The following is a 15,168-nucleotide window of genomic DNA, read 5'->3' on the forward strand; positions in this document are numbered from 1 at the left end:
TATTCTGAAAGGTCAATATTTTTTTTATATGTTAGCATAATGTTTTTTTTTTTTTTTGACGTAAGCATTAATATCCAGAGGTAAAATATGTATAAGCAAGTGTGAGTGAACTCTCATGAAACTGCCCTACAAATTCTGCGTGAAGTAGATAATGTTGTTTATGGCCATGCATTCAGCAGTTCGCTATCACGAGATCGCGGCACGGAGTAACTGTTACAAATTTCGTAGATTTTGTCTACTAACATTCAAAAAAGCGCCACCTCTGGCATTTTGTTTTGCGTAGATTCCAAAGCGAGGGTTCCGTCCTCGCGACTGATATGAGCCTGCAGCATTGCCGAATGAGCACATGAAAATTAGTCCATCGTTTGGTAAGGAGCGAAAGGTGTAGGCACTGCTGGGCAGTATCGAAGATACAAATATCTTAGATACTACCTTAGATACTCTTTGGGTATCTTGTATCTGTATCGCGATACGTCTCGCAAGACGTGTGTCAGCATCTGTATTTCCGATACAATGAGGAATGTATTGTGTAGATACAAGATACTGCAACACCACCGTGCGAAACAATAAACGTTGGTGAACTCCGCTTCCCATGCTGATGCTGCTGCCGCTAAGCCAATAAAACTAAAGTCAGTGACGTTAGTTCATCTTTCCGCCAGGGTTTTCCAGCGAGGGCTAATGAGCTCTGAGCGTCCGTATTGATGGAGCGGAGTCACGTGGTGGCGCTCGCATCGTATCGAAAGACAAGCGCGCGAACATCGACGCCCAGCCGACCATTTGCTTTCTCGGTGTTGTTTTTTAACACGAAAGTGTCTTATGCCGGGGTCCACCACGGCTCCACAGACGTATTTCCGTCACGGATATGACGTTGTAAAATATAAAGACTAACAGTTGACAAAGAAAAAAACCAGAAGAAAAAGCTCCGTCACCTGGAATCGAACTTACGACCCCTCGATCCGCAGCGCGAAACGATTCGGCCGCGGACGGCACGTTCTTCGCAATGCTAACGGTGAGCTATTTATATACACCATTTGCCGGTGGCTGTACTCAGAGATCTGTGTTAAAGCGTGTTTTCGTTATCACTAGAGAGATGGTGCGAAGGGCTGTTTTTCCTGTCTTTTTCCTGTCTGCCGTGTGTTCTTTTCACGCTGTTAACCTTAAGTAAGCAGGGGCGTAGCCAAGGGGGGGGGGGGGGTTGGGGGGGTTCAAACCCCCCCGAAATTTTTCAGTTTTGCTTGCGTATATAGGCACGCACACATACAAACGCACGCACGAACATACATAAAGTATGGTTGAACCCCCCCCCCCCCCCCGAAAAATATTTCTGGCTACGCCCCTGTAAGTAAGGCTCGAAGAGCCCGCTTGAAAGGTCGTTGCCGTTGGGACGAGCGCCCGCGTCTACAGGGAGTGGTCGCTTGTGCGTGCGCTTATCTCGTGATCGCGGTGGTTTGTACGTCTCGCGTTGAGAGCACGAAGGTCACTAGGCTCACTGCAGCGGCCGCTTTTGCGAAAGGAGCGCGGTGCTCACGCAGAAATAAGTTAGAAATGTGACAGTTCGCTCTCATCCTGTGTATGTTCGTTCCGTGCGTCCTTTCTGCTTGATCATCGCGTTGCAAGTTTCGAGCTGCTTGCCGTTGTTCGCGTGACATTACAATTTGTTGCTGTAGCATTCATGCCTTCGCCCTTGGGGTGAAAGAATGTGCAACAAACGCTCAACTACGTCTGTGAAGACACGTTTCACTTTCGTGTTATACCGATTCCTATGACAGAGGGATCAGCCATGTTTTTTTTTCTTTTTAGTTGTGTCATTGCCACGAAACTGGTTTTTAGTCACTATCCTGTGCCGCGAGCTCCAATGCGTGCGGCGTCTTTCGCACATATTCTGATGACGCTGTAGTGTCGTTATCGAAGTTTCTCTTGCGTTGTGTTTCGTCACGAAGTCTGAAGAATACAAGAATGGGGTTGCGTTGCATCTTGAGGCTTTCACACATCGGCGATTTGAAGGACCTCGTGGATGTAATTTTGACTTACATGCAATGAGATATGCAAATAAGATTCTAACAGCTGTAGCGCCACCGGTACCGATGCTGGATCTAACAGAACGAGCACTCACCTAACAGAAGCTATCTTGGCGTACGTCTTTTTTGATTTATTCAGTGAGTTTTTAAAATCATATTTTTATTGTTAGCACAAGTTCTTTCTCAGCTGTCCGTCTTTTCCATGCCATACATTACCTATATATCTGTATTGTTTTTTCGGTCCGCTTACTGCAATATGTTTTTTACCGAGCTGCCAAGGTAAGCTATTTGATTTATTCTTACTTTTAACTGTTTGCGTCGTTTCTGCTGGTGTTTGCATACTTATATTCCACTTGAGTTTACTGTTATGTCAAGGCTATGTTGGGAACAGAAAAGTCACAGTTTCGCCGCAACGGCGAAGCAATGAATGCGATAGCAATAGATTGGAATGTAACGCGAAGAACGGAAAGCAGCTCTAAATTGCCAGCGCGTCGCTCGAGCCCAAAGGATGCACGAAAAGAACGCACACAGGACGAGCGCGAACTATCATGCGTCACAGCTCGACACTTGAAGCGCACTGCTCAAACATAAAGCAGGACGCACGAAACGAACGAACACGTACACACAGGACGAGCGCGAACTAACTGTCACAGTTGTTACTTATTTCTGTTTGAACAGCGCGCTCCTTTTGCAAGCGCGGCCGCTGCAGCGAGCGAAGTGACTTTGGTACGCTCTGTGAATTCAGCGCGGACATCGCGGAGAAAGCACAAGACATACAACCCCCCGTCCCCGCCCCCCCGCCCCCCGCCAGCCGCCTCCTTTCCTCGAGATAAGCGCGCGAAGGCGACCACGCCCTGTAGTGCGAAGCGGCAACGGCGTTCGCAGGAACGGGGCGACGATCTTTAAAGCGCGCCACGCGTGCACATCGCGCCATCTATGTGGTAACTAAGAAAGCATGCTGATGTAAGTGGTGTATATAAATAGCTCGCCGTTAGCAGGCTGAAAGACGGTGCTGTTGGTGGCCTAACCGTCTAACGCCGCGCGCTGGAAAGCGAGAGGTCGCCCGTTCGATTACGCGCGCCGGAACGTTTTTCTGAATTATTTTTCTTTGTGGCTTTTCTGTATATATATAGACATATACATATACGGTGCATGACGGCGGCGACGGCAAAAATCAGCCGAGACTGTCCATATAATTGCTATCGCAATAATATATAATAATCTGCTCGGGCCTGGAGCACACAGTAACAAAAATTCTGCTTACTACTTAGTAAAATAGCGAAATTGAGTTTGCATTATAATAGCGTTAATTATTAGGAGCCACCTTAAAGATCTTAGCAAAGGAATTCGGGAAAGGTTGTTATACCAAATTCTCTGTTTTTCTCACGAGCATTCTAACGAGCCGTTTTACGCTATTTTCCATAGGCATTGAACTTTCTGTGGTCTTACCTTAAATGTTCAATTGTTATAGCTATTCGGGGTTACCCGCGACGGTGGGCTAGTGGTTATGGGGTGCTTGACTGCGACCCGAAGGTCACGGCAGACGCATTTCGGTGGGTCATGGAGACAAAATGCTAGAGGCCCGTGTGCATAGGTTTTGGTACCCCAGGTGGTCGAAATTTCCGGGGCCCCCCACTACGGCGTCTCTCATAACCATATCGCGGTTCGGGAACGTACAACGCAGCAAGTATTATTTGACAGATTTAGTTGGGCGTCCTCAACAACGTACGGACGCAGCCTGCCAGCCATTTCCTATGGCAGGCTGCGTCCGTACGTCGTTGCGGACGCTCAACTAAATTTGTCCATTAGCTCTTGGGGGTAGCGCCTGCCCCGTGTTTCTATACTTATTCCCTGTGTTTGATACGGAACCGCTTTTCTATTTTACTTAGATATATTGGGTTTCCTTTTTTAGGCTTCCCTTAAGCCTTCCTACTCCTACTAATCACCAGGTGTTCGGAGATAAAATTGGCAATATAGGGTGAATAGCGGTGGTGTCCTGCGGCGCTTTGTGCAAACATACAGTACGTCTAAGACGTTTCTGGGCTGCACATGTTCTATCGTAGAAGAAAAATTATTAAAAGATTGTGCATTATTGAGTACGTCGCTAACGAATGTTTTACACCAGCAGATAAGTGAATATAAAGGTCATTTCAGTTTTATGTCCTCTACGTAAACACGATGCGTCGCAATGAATGTCGCTGCCAGCGTTCTTGCCGATGCACACCTGTCCAGTGATCCGGTACTGCGAAAACCGTAATACGTTTACGGCCAATGTAGAACTCCACAATGGTAATTGCACCATCGTGCGGATGCTCTTGTGAAAGTTCTTGTGAAAGGATCAGCGAAGCGCATAGAGAGATGTCATGTTAAGCAGCTAAAGCAACGCCAGTAACTTATTTCGGAATGAAACTAATATACCTTGAGCAAGAAATACAAAACTTTTGAGATACTTCCAGACATTTCATTCAAACAAAACAAAACTGGTCGCAGTTAATAAATTTTCAAGCGAACATTTTTGTGCATAGTCGTTTGGTGTTACATTATATAGATATATAATAACAAATTTGCGAATGTATCGAATTATCCTAAGATACAATTGCAATGTATCGTATCGGATACAATCAGTTATGTGGTATCTTGTATCTGTATCTCAAATACTTCTTGCCTGAGTATCTTGTATCTTATATACAATTTTAAAGTATTTTTGCCCAGCCCTGGGTGTAGGCGTATGTTGTGTTTATTGAAACAGAAATTTCGCTTAGTCATTTGGGACACGGCACAACATGGTCTTGCTGCATTGAAGGCATTGACAATTGCCAGAAAGAAGTTCAACGTTGAGGTGAGAGCAGCGAGTTAAACTTTCGACATAAAGGGAAAACAAGGAAGGACGTCAAGATTCATCCATTCATTGAAGCCTGAGTGAGCAAAAGCAGGAAAACTAGTTAACCTTAGCTTGACGGTCATTGCGTTAGAGACAGCGAAGGCGATAATTAATATGCGTGGCTTGTCACTCGAACAGGCCTCATTCAGCCAAGGTTCCAAGCCAGCTCTCATATACCGATGAAAACCAAAAGGGTACATTCCCTGGACGTTTTTACACGCACCCTGTCCTTCAAGCAAATCTAGGCCGCCAGATGGCCCCGTTCTTGATGGCGGCGGTTTCGCTGCAGGTTCGCAAGTTGTACCCGCACATTGCGTTCGAACTGATCGGCCGGCGCGGCTACACGTCGTGTATCAACAACTACGCGGGCAACTATGCGGCCGAAGAATACCTGGGCGGCGGTGTGGCGGCCTTCGTGGGCCCCGGCTGCTCCATGGCCGTAGACTCGGTGGGACGACTCGCCTCGCACTGGAACGTGCCGGTGTGCACGGCTGCCGGTGTCGGAGCGCAGTTCGAGGACCGCACCATCTACGGCACGCTGGTGCGCCTCGCGCTCACCATCAACGCGCTGCGGGACGCCTTCCTCCAGGTATGGCGCAGGCACGCTCAGCTCGTTCACTGTTTCGGCAATCTTTTTTTATTTGATAACGATGAGCTGCTGCGACAAACGAACATTAGGAATCAGCGTCACGGCTTCGGCACGCCTGGAAATGAGACTCTTTGAGTGAGTCGCAGAGTACATTCACGTATTCCGGAGGCTGCATACTCGGCCGCAAAGTTAAACAGCCTTCTAGTCAGACATCGTTTTGTATTAGTAAATACACGCGAAGAGAATAGCTTATTTACGAAGAGCCAGTGAACTCCAATGGCTATTTCTACTCTTCAACCGCTTTAACAATCAAATGCAGTGTCCTGTTTAGAGAGGTGGGTATACAATACAGCAGACGAGTACTGTCCTACATGAAGCTGTTGCGGGTGAAATTACCGAGCAGAATACTCGACGAATGTGCACATAGCTTATGAAGGTTACCGACCCAGACCCTAGTAGACAAACGAGCTGACGCTTACCGACTGCGTGCAGGTGCTGCGCCACTTCGGCTGGCGGCACCTGGTGGTGCTATCGGACAGTTCGCAGTCCTTCTTCCGGCAGCTGCGGCGTGCTCTCGAGGGCCTGTTCGCTGACCCTGACACGGGAGTGCGCGCCGTCTTCCGTGACTTCGATTCTAGCCGCTCGTCCGTCAACTACACCTCGTTGCTGGTCGAAGGTCGCTCGTATGCGCGGGTATTCCTGCTGGCTGGCGATGGAGAGGTAATTGCCACCAAAAACTATTCTGCACGCACAAGGAAGCTCACAGAAGCAGAAAATTGTAACCATTTTAAGTCATTTTGCTGCGTCACGAATGACAGAACATCGCTTTTGCTAATAATCATTCCCTAATGATATGATCACAAGGACTGCGCGAAATATGTAATGTTGCGACCAAACCTTTAGAGCCCGCCCTCTGCCACTGCCTTTTCTTCAACAACATAATTCATCATGATCAAATGTTTGCAGTTGAAACAGAACTGGGACGAAAGGAACGCACATCACAACGGCACCAGCGTTCGAATGCAGTGCTGGTCCTGCTTTGGTGTGTTTTTTTCTGTTCTCTTGTTTGTGCTAAGCTTTTATTTCTGATGAACCAACAGCCATGGTTCTCCTGCCTCAAGCAAGTTTCTCTTCCATCAAATCAAAGCCGGTTAATCAATGACGCTTAACGGACGGAAAGATGTTATGATAAAGTCCAAGTGCGATATCTACGCATACGCCTGCTAAATCTCGAGGCTTGCTGCTATTCTAAAAAATTACTAAGTCATTTGAATTAGAGCACTGCACGGGCCGATTTTTCCGGCCCGGGCCCGGCCCGGCCCGAAAATGCCATGCTCCGGCCCGCCCGAGCACGGCCCGGTGTTCTTAAATGTGGCCCGTACCCGGCCCGGGCCCGAAAGGTTCGGGCCCGGCCCGGCCCGGCCCGGCCCGTTTCAGCTAGTTATGCCTTGAGCATAAAGGAGGCACTGTCCAAACTTCGGTTATTGTGAAGATACCTGCCGCACAAAATATATTTTCTAGAGATTGTTTTAGGAACTTATTTCAGTGTCACGACTTTCACTGGTACTGTGTATACTTTCGGTAAATTACGCGCGTGACACTCTTGCGAAATGATTGCAGGCCAATATAAAATATAATTGGAATCATAGCTGGCTCTTTCATGTACGCACGCAGTGCTAACCACGCCATCTCATTTTTGCATTTCAAAGAACAACTACAAAATATAATACCTGCATAAAGTGGAGAAAAAAAGCATGGCAGACATTTTTAGGTTGAGTCTACATCAACTGCATACGAGCTAGGGCTGTTGAGTAAAAGTAGAAAGTCCCCTGCAAACTTCATCTATTGCACAATGCAATGAAAAAAAAAACGTGCTCTAGCTGCTTCTGGGAGGATTACACCAGGCTGGGCAGCGTTACATAAATTAAAGCTGTCGTGTTGACTCCTCGGCAGGCAACTGCACCCAATCTACATTACGTTTTCGTGCTCAAAACAACAAGGTTCTTTGTTGTTTCGAGCACGAAAACGTAGTTTCTTCCCCGAGTCACCGCCACCGCAGGGCCATAGATCTGTCAAAGCAAGGCACACCCGTTAACGAGCGAGCCACCGTCCTCGTGTCAGACGTGTGTACAGTAACGGTGTGTTGAATAAAGGGTGCTTTAAATAAAACTAATCAGTCTGCGTGTTGGTTATTCCCAGACTCCCGGATTGCTTCTCTAGCCTGATCACTCCAGTTGAGCCACACTCGGGGAAATTGGTGTCTCTATGGTCTGGCGCCTCACCACTAGTAATGGCAAAATCAACAACGGCGTTCGCCCTGTGATGAGAGTCGCTCCGCATATTGCACTCAAAATGCACGAAAAACAGCTCCTGAGATATTAATGACTCACAAGTCGCGTTGGCCAGTCTACGGGCATGCGAGCGTAGCTGCATACTCGAAATGTTTCCCTAGATGCGAACGCGCACATCTTATATACACTAATCTAGGCAGTTTACCGTTGCTTTCCTTACACGGTACCCAAGAACGTCTTTCACTCACTATAATGGCGGAAACTTATATTAGGCGTTTCTTGAAATCTGGTGTAGCATACCGATGGAGCAAAATTGTAGACGTCTTGTACTGTGCAATTTCTGTGCACGCCAATGCACTCCAGGTTGTTTAAATTACCCGGAGCCCTCAACGACGGCGTCTCATATAGCCTGGGTTGCTTCGGGAATTAAGCCCCAGAAAACAACAAAAACAAAGCCACACAACGTACACACGCAATTATACATATACGTATGTGACCCGGGCCTAATACGGGCCTGGCTCAGGCCCGAGCCCGACCCGAGCCCGAAGATCATGGGCCCGAGCCCGGCCCGGGCCCTATCCAACAACCCCTTACCCGGCCCGGCCCGGCCCGCGGGCCGGGCCGGGCCCGGGCTTTCGGGCCGGCCCGGGCCCGTGCAGTGCTCTAATTTGAATATCTGTAAATGTATGGCAAGCACTCACAGATTGATGGCGCATACATCTTATTTTTGTCGTTTTTTTTCTGGAAATATTTTTGTTTGCATGTGCGTATCTGTGCGAGTGTGACCTCTCCGTTTTTTAGCCCAGCGTATGACAGCGAATTGAATCCAAATATTGCTAACTTTAATGGGGTTTCTTTGTCTCCTTTCTCCCGTCATAATGGTCAATGATTCTGCGAACTACTTATTCAATGGTACTTGAGATCACTATTTTCTAGTTTCGTGATTGGCTATTTTGTGCGGTTTTTGCTTTCTCAAAGTAACGCACTTAAGAAGTTTTGGCACCATGCCCTTTCTGCGCAATCCACGAAAGAGTTCATTACAATAATAAGAAAGCTCATGACTTTGGCATAGTAAATCAGTTTTAGCTATTACAGTCGGAGGTTAAGTCCATCACCAACGAAGTTAGTTAGTTAGTTAGTTAGTTAGTTAGTTAGTTAGTTAGTTAGTTAGTTAGTTAGTTAGTTAGTTAGTTAGTTAGTTAGTTAGTTAGTTAGTTAGTTAGTTAGTTAGTTAGTTAGTTAGTTAGTTAGTTAGTTAGTTAGTTAGTTAGTTAGTTAGTTAGTTAGTTAGTTACGAAATCTTAGTGTTCTGGCAATGCTCGAAAAAGGCAGATGGCTACTGATTAGTCTAAGGCTTTACTGAAAACAGCTAATCACTCAGCAAAGTTCAAGAACGCCCACAGGCCGACGAATCTACCAAGCAGAGATATTTGCGCCATGAAAAAAAAAAAAAAAACTACAGCGACAGGCAGCACTCGAGGCCTGCTGACTACTGTAAACGCGAGAATCATGCGAGTAACGCTAGAGGTCCTAAGAACGCAAAATAATATTACTAGCAAGATTTGCACTCGTTAGCAGCGCCTGTATTGTCCGCGTCGTCTTCGAGTGGTCCCGTGAATTGCGTTTTCCGCTCTCGCAATGTCAACAGGTAATTCGGCAGCTGCTGCTTGACGCACACGATCTGGGCATGCACGACGGTCAGTTCGCCTTCCTCACGGCCGAACCGTACAAGAATGAGCGTTACTTTGGAGAGTTCTCCTGGTACAAGGAAGGGGACTCCCGGAACACGGTCAGTACTCTGTTCATGCCTACAGCTGTTTACAGTAACAGCTGTTATCTATCGGCGGGAAGCACCTACAAATATCTGACGATACTTTTTTTTTTCATTATACCAATGACGCCTGCTCTTCGAAGTTAAATAAATATTTATGCACAGTGCGGTTTAAGTTTCTTTTTTCTTTTTTTTATCTGGTATATCTCGATGACTTGCGATGATCAGGGTTAGTTGGAATTGAATATTTTATGTAAAGGTGGCGCGAAAGGTGAACAACAACAAAGTAAGAATATGGACGCAAGTGTAGTGTTGCCCGCGTCTTTTCTTTTATCCATGTTTTCTCTTGCAATACCTTAACTTGTAACGCCTCTTATAATTACACCCATACTGTACGACTTTCAATGTGTGAACGAATCCATATGCGTCCCATCAGATGTGCACCGGAAATAAATGTGAGAGAAATTGAAGGCCTGTGTGGAGATATTCTGCGGATCAGCTACTCAATGTTTGAGGCAAAAATGCATCGGTTTTTACGCCAACTCGTTAACACTGAGCTTAGTATACCGCCACGTAATAACCCTGGGTTCGTGGTCTCCGTTGCGTACGCAGGAAGTCCGTAAGATGTACGAAGCTTTGATGATCCTGTCGCTCAAGATTCCTACCAGCCCCGAGTACAAGCAATTCGTGCGCCAGGTGGTGCGTAACTCGAGGAAAGAATTCAACACCACAATCGAGGACTCCATTGTGAGTGAAACCGTCGCACGCACGCGGGCTGGTCGAGCAGTCGAACGACACTCCCCAGCACGATCCGTTTCCTTGCAGGTGAACGTGCTTATCGCGGGCTTCTACGACTGTGTCCAGCTGTATGCATGGGCACTGAACGAGACGCTCGCCAACGGTGGAGACCCTATGGACGGCCGTGCACTTATCGACCTCATCATGAACAGCACGCGATACGGTAAGGAACAACCAGCACCGCCGTCTTCCGTGACTTCGATTCTAGCCGCTCATAGCACTTCGAACGGCGGATGCTCTTTGAACTGCAGAGAAGTGTGAATCTGGAGCTTTATGGAAAGGCGCAGCGGGAAGGCCTCGCCCCAAGTGTCTGCCAATCCCACTCGGTTTTTCTAATCCAATCGGACACTTGAGGTAACCTAAGCAGCTAAGCATCTTCAATTAATTAGGAATGGGTCTTTTCAATTGGTTCTGGGCCTTCCAAATTGAGCCTGGGTCAAATTGGGCATATGGAGAACAGGGTCAGGAAAGATCATTAATACCAAATCCTTCTGAGCTGAAAAACTTTCTCTTTTGATAGAAATAGTATTTCTAGTTTAGTACTACATTCGACTATTTAGTAATTTCGCGTCGAAATAAAACCGTCTCAGATGTCCCACGATTCCAGGGAAACTATGCCATGGTTTTATACGAAGGTTCTTTTCAAGGTCGTTAGCTTAAATTATAGACATAATCCTAAATTACTTGTGCTTCGAACTTTTAACAAGGTGTGTACATTGAACACGCTGTGTATTGTTTATTCCTCACTCCCTTTCAAAATGACTTGTATTTCTATTTAATCCACGATAAGAAAGCCAAATGATAGGATACCTTTGTTCATCTGTCAGCAGCGTATGAAAAGTTTCCTTTTTTTTGTAGTTGTGATTCACTTATCAGTAAGATTTATCGGTGATGGACAAAGTGAGCTACTTACCGTTGCATTCTGTCGCAGGTCTGACGGGTAAAATCCACTTCAATGCCAATGGAGACCGCATCGCTGAATACGCGCTGAAGGCTCTCGACCCTGCCACACTCGAAATGCGGGTATGCTACGACACTTTGAGCATCCACGAGTGTATATAATAAGAGCTCAGAATCTGATTTTATTATTCGAAAGATTCGCAGCAAAACACAGAACTAAGAAAATATGTGCAGCTCGGCATCCCATAGGAACTGCGAAATCGCCTCTGCCAACTTGTCATTCCTCGCCCAATGCTACTGGGATGAAAAATAACAATTTTGCAAGACCCAGATGTAAATGGTAATTCTGACCTAGAAAACCAGGTTTTGCTCCATAGACAAGAACCTACGACGTAAAGCACATAAACGTAGACCCAAAGAACATTTAGGGCAAGGTAAATACACTTCATGTCTGAAGGAAAGAATACTACTTCATCGTTTCGACTTAACGTCGCATAAGAAGACCGTACAAGCCTTACTAGGCTTCCTGCGATCTACTGGCCTGTCTGGACGACTCTGAGTGGAACGCTCGTGTGTGTGTGTGTGTGTGTGTGTGTGTGTGTGTGTGTGTGTGTGTGTGTGTGTGTGTGTGTGTGTGTGTGTGTGTGTGGTGTGTGTGTGTGTGTGTGTGTGGTGTGTGTGTGTGGTGTGTGTGTGTGTGTGTGTGTGTGTGTGTGTGTGTGTGTGTGTGTGTGTGTGTGTGTGTGTGTGTGTGTGTGTGTGTGTGTGTGTGTGTGTGTGTGTGTGTGTGTGTGTGTGTGTGTGTGTGTGTGTGTGTGTGTGTGTGTGTGTGTGTGTGTGGTGCGTGCGTGCGTGCGTGCGTGCGTGCGTGCGCGTGCGCGCGCGCGCGCGCTCTTTCCTCTTTTCTTTTATTTACTTTTTATCTCTCTCTCTTTTTCAAATCCCCTATTCCCCAACAATACTGCAGTGTAACATACCGGACACTACCGTCTGGTTGGACACTACTTCTCTCTATCATGTGCGAAAAATTCTACTTTACGATAACTGCAGAGGAAGGGCAAATATGACTGCAAACTTAACCGTCTTCTATACTTTAGAGACAACAAAATTTACAAAGTTAAAGTTAATTTCCCAGACTACTTTGCCCGCTCTCAGTATTGGTCATTTTTCTATAGTATGTATTATGAAATATGAGTGTTGTCGAGGCTCATCACTAGCTTTTACCACAAAAAAGAATCGTAAATTTCAATCTTAAGTCCTAGCTGTAGTGATCCTACATGGGAGTTCTCGATATGCCCAATGGTTGTTTGCATGTGCACTCTATCTTTAAATAATGACCACATATTCTTTGATTCCATTTAAATGTCATCGGGCCAGTAGCCCCCTGGGGGGGGGGGGTTAATGGTTACTGAAAAATAGATGTTTTCCTCAAATAAAACTTGGAGGACGGAAACCGCAGAACAACACACGATCGTCGCTTCTTGTCCTCACGTTTACGCGCGGGCTGGTGGCCACGGCTGGCGATGCGCTTTCCTAGCAGACGACAACCAGTGATGAACTGATGGGCGCTTGCAGTCTCACTGTCTGTAAAAGTGTGTGCGCGCGCTCGCCTGTGTGTGTGTGTGCGTTGTGAGCGTGTTTGTGTGTGTGTGCGTGTGTGTGTGGGGGGGGGGTAATCTACTGTTCCCCGCGTGGTGTCCAAGGGACGAAAAAGAACTTGTTTCCGGCGCAAGCATCTGTGTTTTGTCGGCTTTTTCTTTTCTTTTTTTTTTGTTGGTAGGGCTCGCAGTTCGGTTTTCAATGAAAAGAAGGACTGAGAGGGGCCTGTCTTTCTCGAACGGCTTGAGGAGAAAAGGGGACGAAGTTTTTTTGAATGCTTACGTTAACAAGAGTCGCTGGATGCTGATTTTTCGGCTGCAGCTTTAAACGGCTGTAGTTTGAGAGGTTTTTCAGACAGGAAGAAAAACATCAATAAACGTAAGTTAGCACAGCGTATTGACACACGCAGACAGAAAGAAAGAGAACTACGGTGGCCGTTCTTGGAGAACAGCTGCCGCCGCAACCGTAGCAGCCGCCTTGAAACATGCAGACGGGCCCGTAGGCGACAATCCTAACTGTGCGCCGCTAGCCCGATAGAGGGCGAGAGCAGTAGCGCCACCATACCCGCTCTCGAGGTCTATATTCATGCACGCGGTGCGACGAAACATGGCGGGGCGATGCCGTTTAAAGCGCGCCCGTGGGCCCTTTGCGCCATCTCGCGGGTGATAGTCAAGCCTCTGCCACGCTGTAGCACCTCCGAGATGTGCGTGCCACTAACGGTAACATGGTGTATTTAAATACCTTGCCGCCGTTAGTATGCTAGAGCAACGTTTATAGAATATAAACGTTGGCTAGAGGATGTATGCGTGGTGGCCGAGCGGCTAAACTCATCGCGCTACGGAGCGAAGGGTCGGAGCTTCGAATACCCACTCGAACCGAATATTTTTTTATTTCTTTATTTGCATCTACCTCGAATTTTCGCCTGGATGTCGTACTCATCAGAATTCGGACTTTAAGATTCAATAACAAGTGCCCTTTTCATGGTTTACTGAACATTTGACAATACTGTGATAAATCAAGCGCCTATTCTGCGAAAGAAATTTAAGTTTCCAAATTTGCTTTAATTGACTTGTTTTCTTGCTATTCTCAATGTGCCATACTGTGCGGAAGCACTGGTCCTGCCTGCTCTGGTGGTTTTCTCTCTCTCTCTCTCTCTCTTTTCTGCTGTTGTTCTAGGCGGAAGCGAACCAAGGTTGGAAGTTACCCGAGAATAATACTGGTACATGCATGTATAATATATAGTCTGCAATATGTCGCAAAAACATATACCGTCGTTCATTCCTCTCGTTAGTGCTCCGAATTTCCCATCGAGTCAAACATTCAGTGTGCATACGCTGAGGCCCTGCGGATGTTGCCAATCTTCATTAACAAATGCTGTGATCGCAGCCCGTGGCTGTGTACCACGGGGCGCGACAGGTGCTGGTGCCGGTAGAGAACGTGACCATCTACTGGCCGGGTCAGCGAACCGATCCGCCGCAGGACGTGCCCGAGTGCGGCTTTCTTGGGGACGCCCCTCACTGCCAGCGAAAAGGTGACATTTCTGTTCCTCCTGAGCACTCAGAAGTAGTCGTCATTAGCAGCTCCCATCGTTTTCATCCCTCAATCTGCGTAGTGGTAGCGTGAACTAATTGGGCTTTAGATAGGCAGATCGTTCTCGGTTCCATGAAGCTGCGAAGCCACGGAAACTCATATTCCATATCCGATTCGCTGTGCGCAGTGATGCCTAGAGTTAAAAGGAACACGCAGTTAGTATTATGCCTTCTTTCATCACTGAGATATGGCATAAAGACTCGTAAACTTATTTTTATTTGTGAATGCATTCGTCAAACTGATTATATCAGACCAAAAAAGTGGCTACTTGTGGCTGGTGAAAAATTAGTTAAATACAAGGAAAAACTCGTGCATGAAATGTTGAAGGACATAGAGAAGGCGACAGGTCCTCTCACCTCCTTTATTTCGCTCAGCGTTAATAGCGCCAACAAGTATTTATCCTTGCCTGATATACCAGGCACTTCCTATAAAGGTAAAGAAATATTCGTGGCATTTTCTTTTTTTTTTACCTGTTTGTTGTTCTCTTTAAACAGTGGACCGTGCTGTACTACGAACGAGGGAAGAGAATCGAACGGGATGAGTTGAGTGGGCAGGGGAGTACAATACGGATGAGCTATTCGCCTTTTCGGTCGGTTTCAAGATTGCGATAGCAGCAGCTCGTGTTGTACCCCAAGAAACTTCCGGTCACTTCAATTATCACTCTCTAACGCCGAAGCAGAAAGCGTGTTTTTTAAGTTGTTCCAGAGTAAAGAAAGACCTTTTTTCCGCTT

General features: G+C 46.7%; 1 protein-coding gene across 1 annotated transcript in view; it reads left to right on the forward strand.

Annotated features, from left to right (window-relative positions):
* LOC119383185 (atrial natriuretic peptide receptor 1) overlaps positions 1–15,168 on the forward strand; it is a 60,647-nt gene that overhangs the window by 14,192 nt on the left and 31,287 nt on the right. The window contains exons 2-8 of the mRNA XM_037651223.2: positions 5,189–5,488; positions 5,981–6,208; positions 9,428–9,568; positions 10,163–10,297; positions 10,376–10,511; positions 11,280–11,371; positions 14,234–14,378. Coding sequence (XP_037507151.1) covers positions 5,189–5,488; positions 5,981–6,208; positions 9,428–9,568; positions 10,163–10,297; positions 10,376–10,511; positions 11,280–11,371; positions 14,234–14,378 — 1,177 coding nt within the window. The remainder of the gene's footprint in view (positions 1–5,188; positions 5,489–5,980; positions 6,209–9,427; positions 9,569–10,162; positions 10,298–10,375; positions 10,512–11,279; positions 11,372–14,233; positions 14,379–15,168) is intronic.

Source organism: Rhipicephalus sanguineus, chromosome 1 (genome assembly GCF_013339695.2).
Source record: "Rhipicephalus sanguineus isolate Rsan-2018 chromosome 1, BIME_Rsan_1.4, whole genome shotgun sequence".
Classification (NCBI taxonomy): domain Eukaryota; kingdom Metazoa; phylum Arthropoda; class Arachnida; order Ixodida; family Ixodidae; genus Rhipicephalus; species Rhipicephalus sanguineus.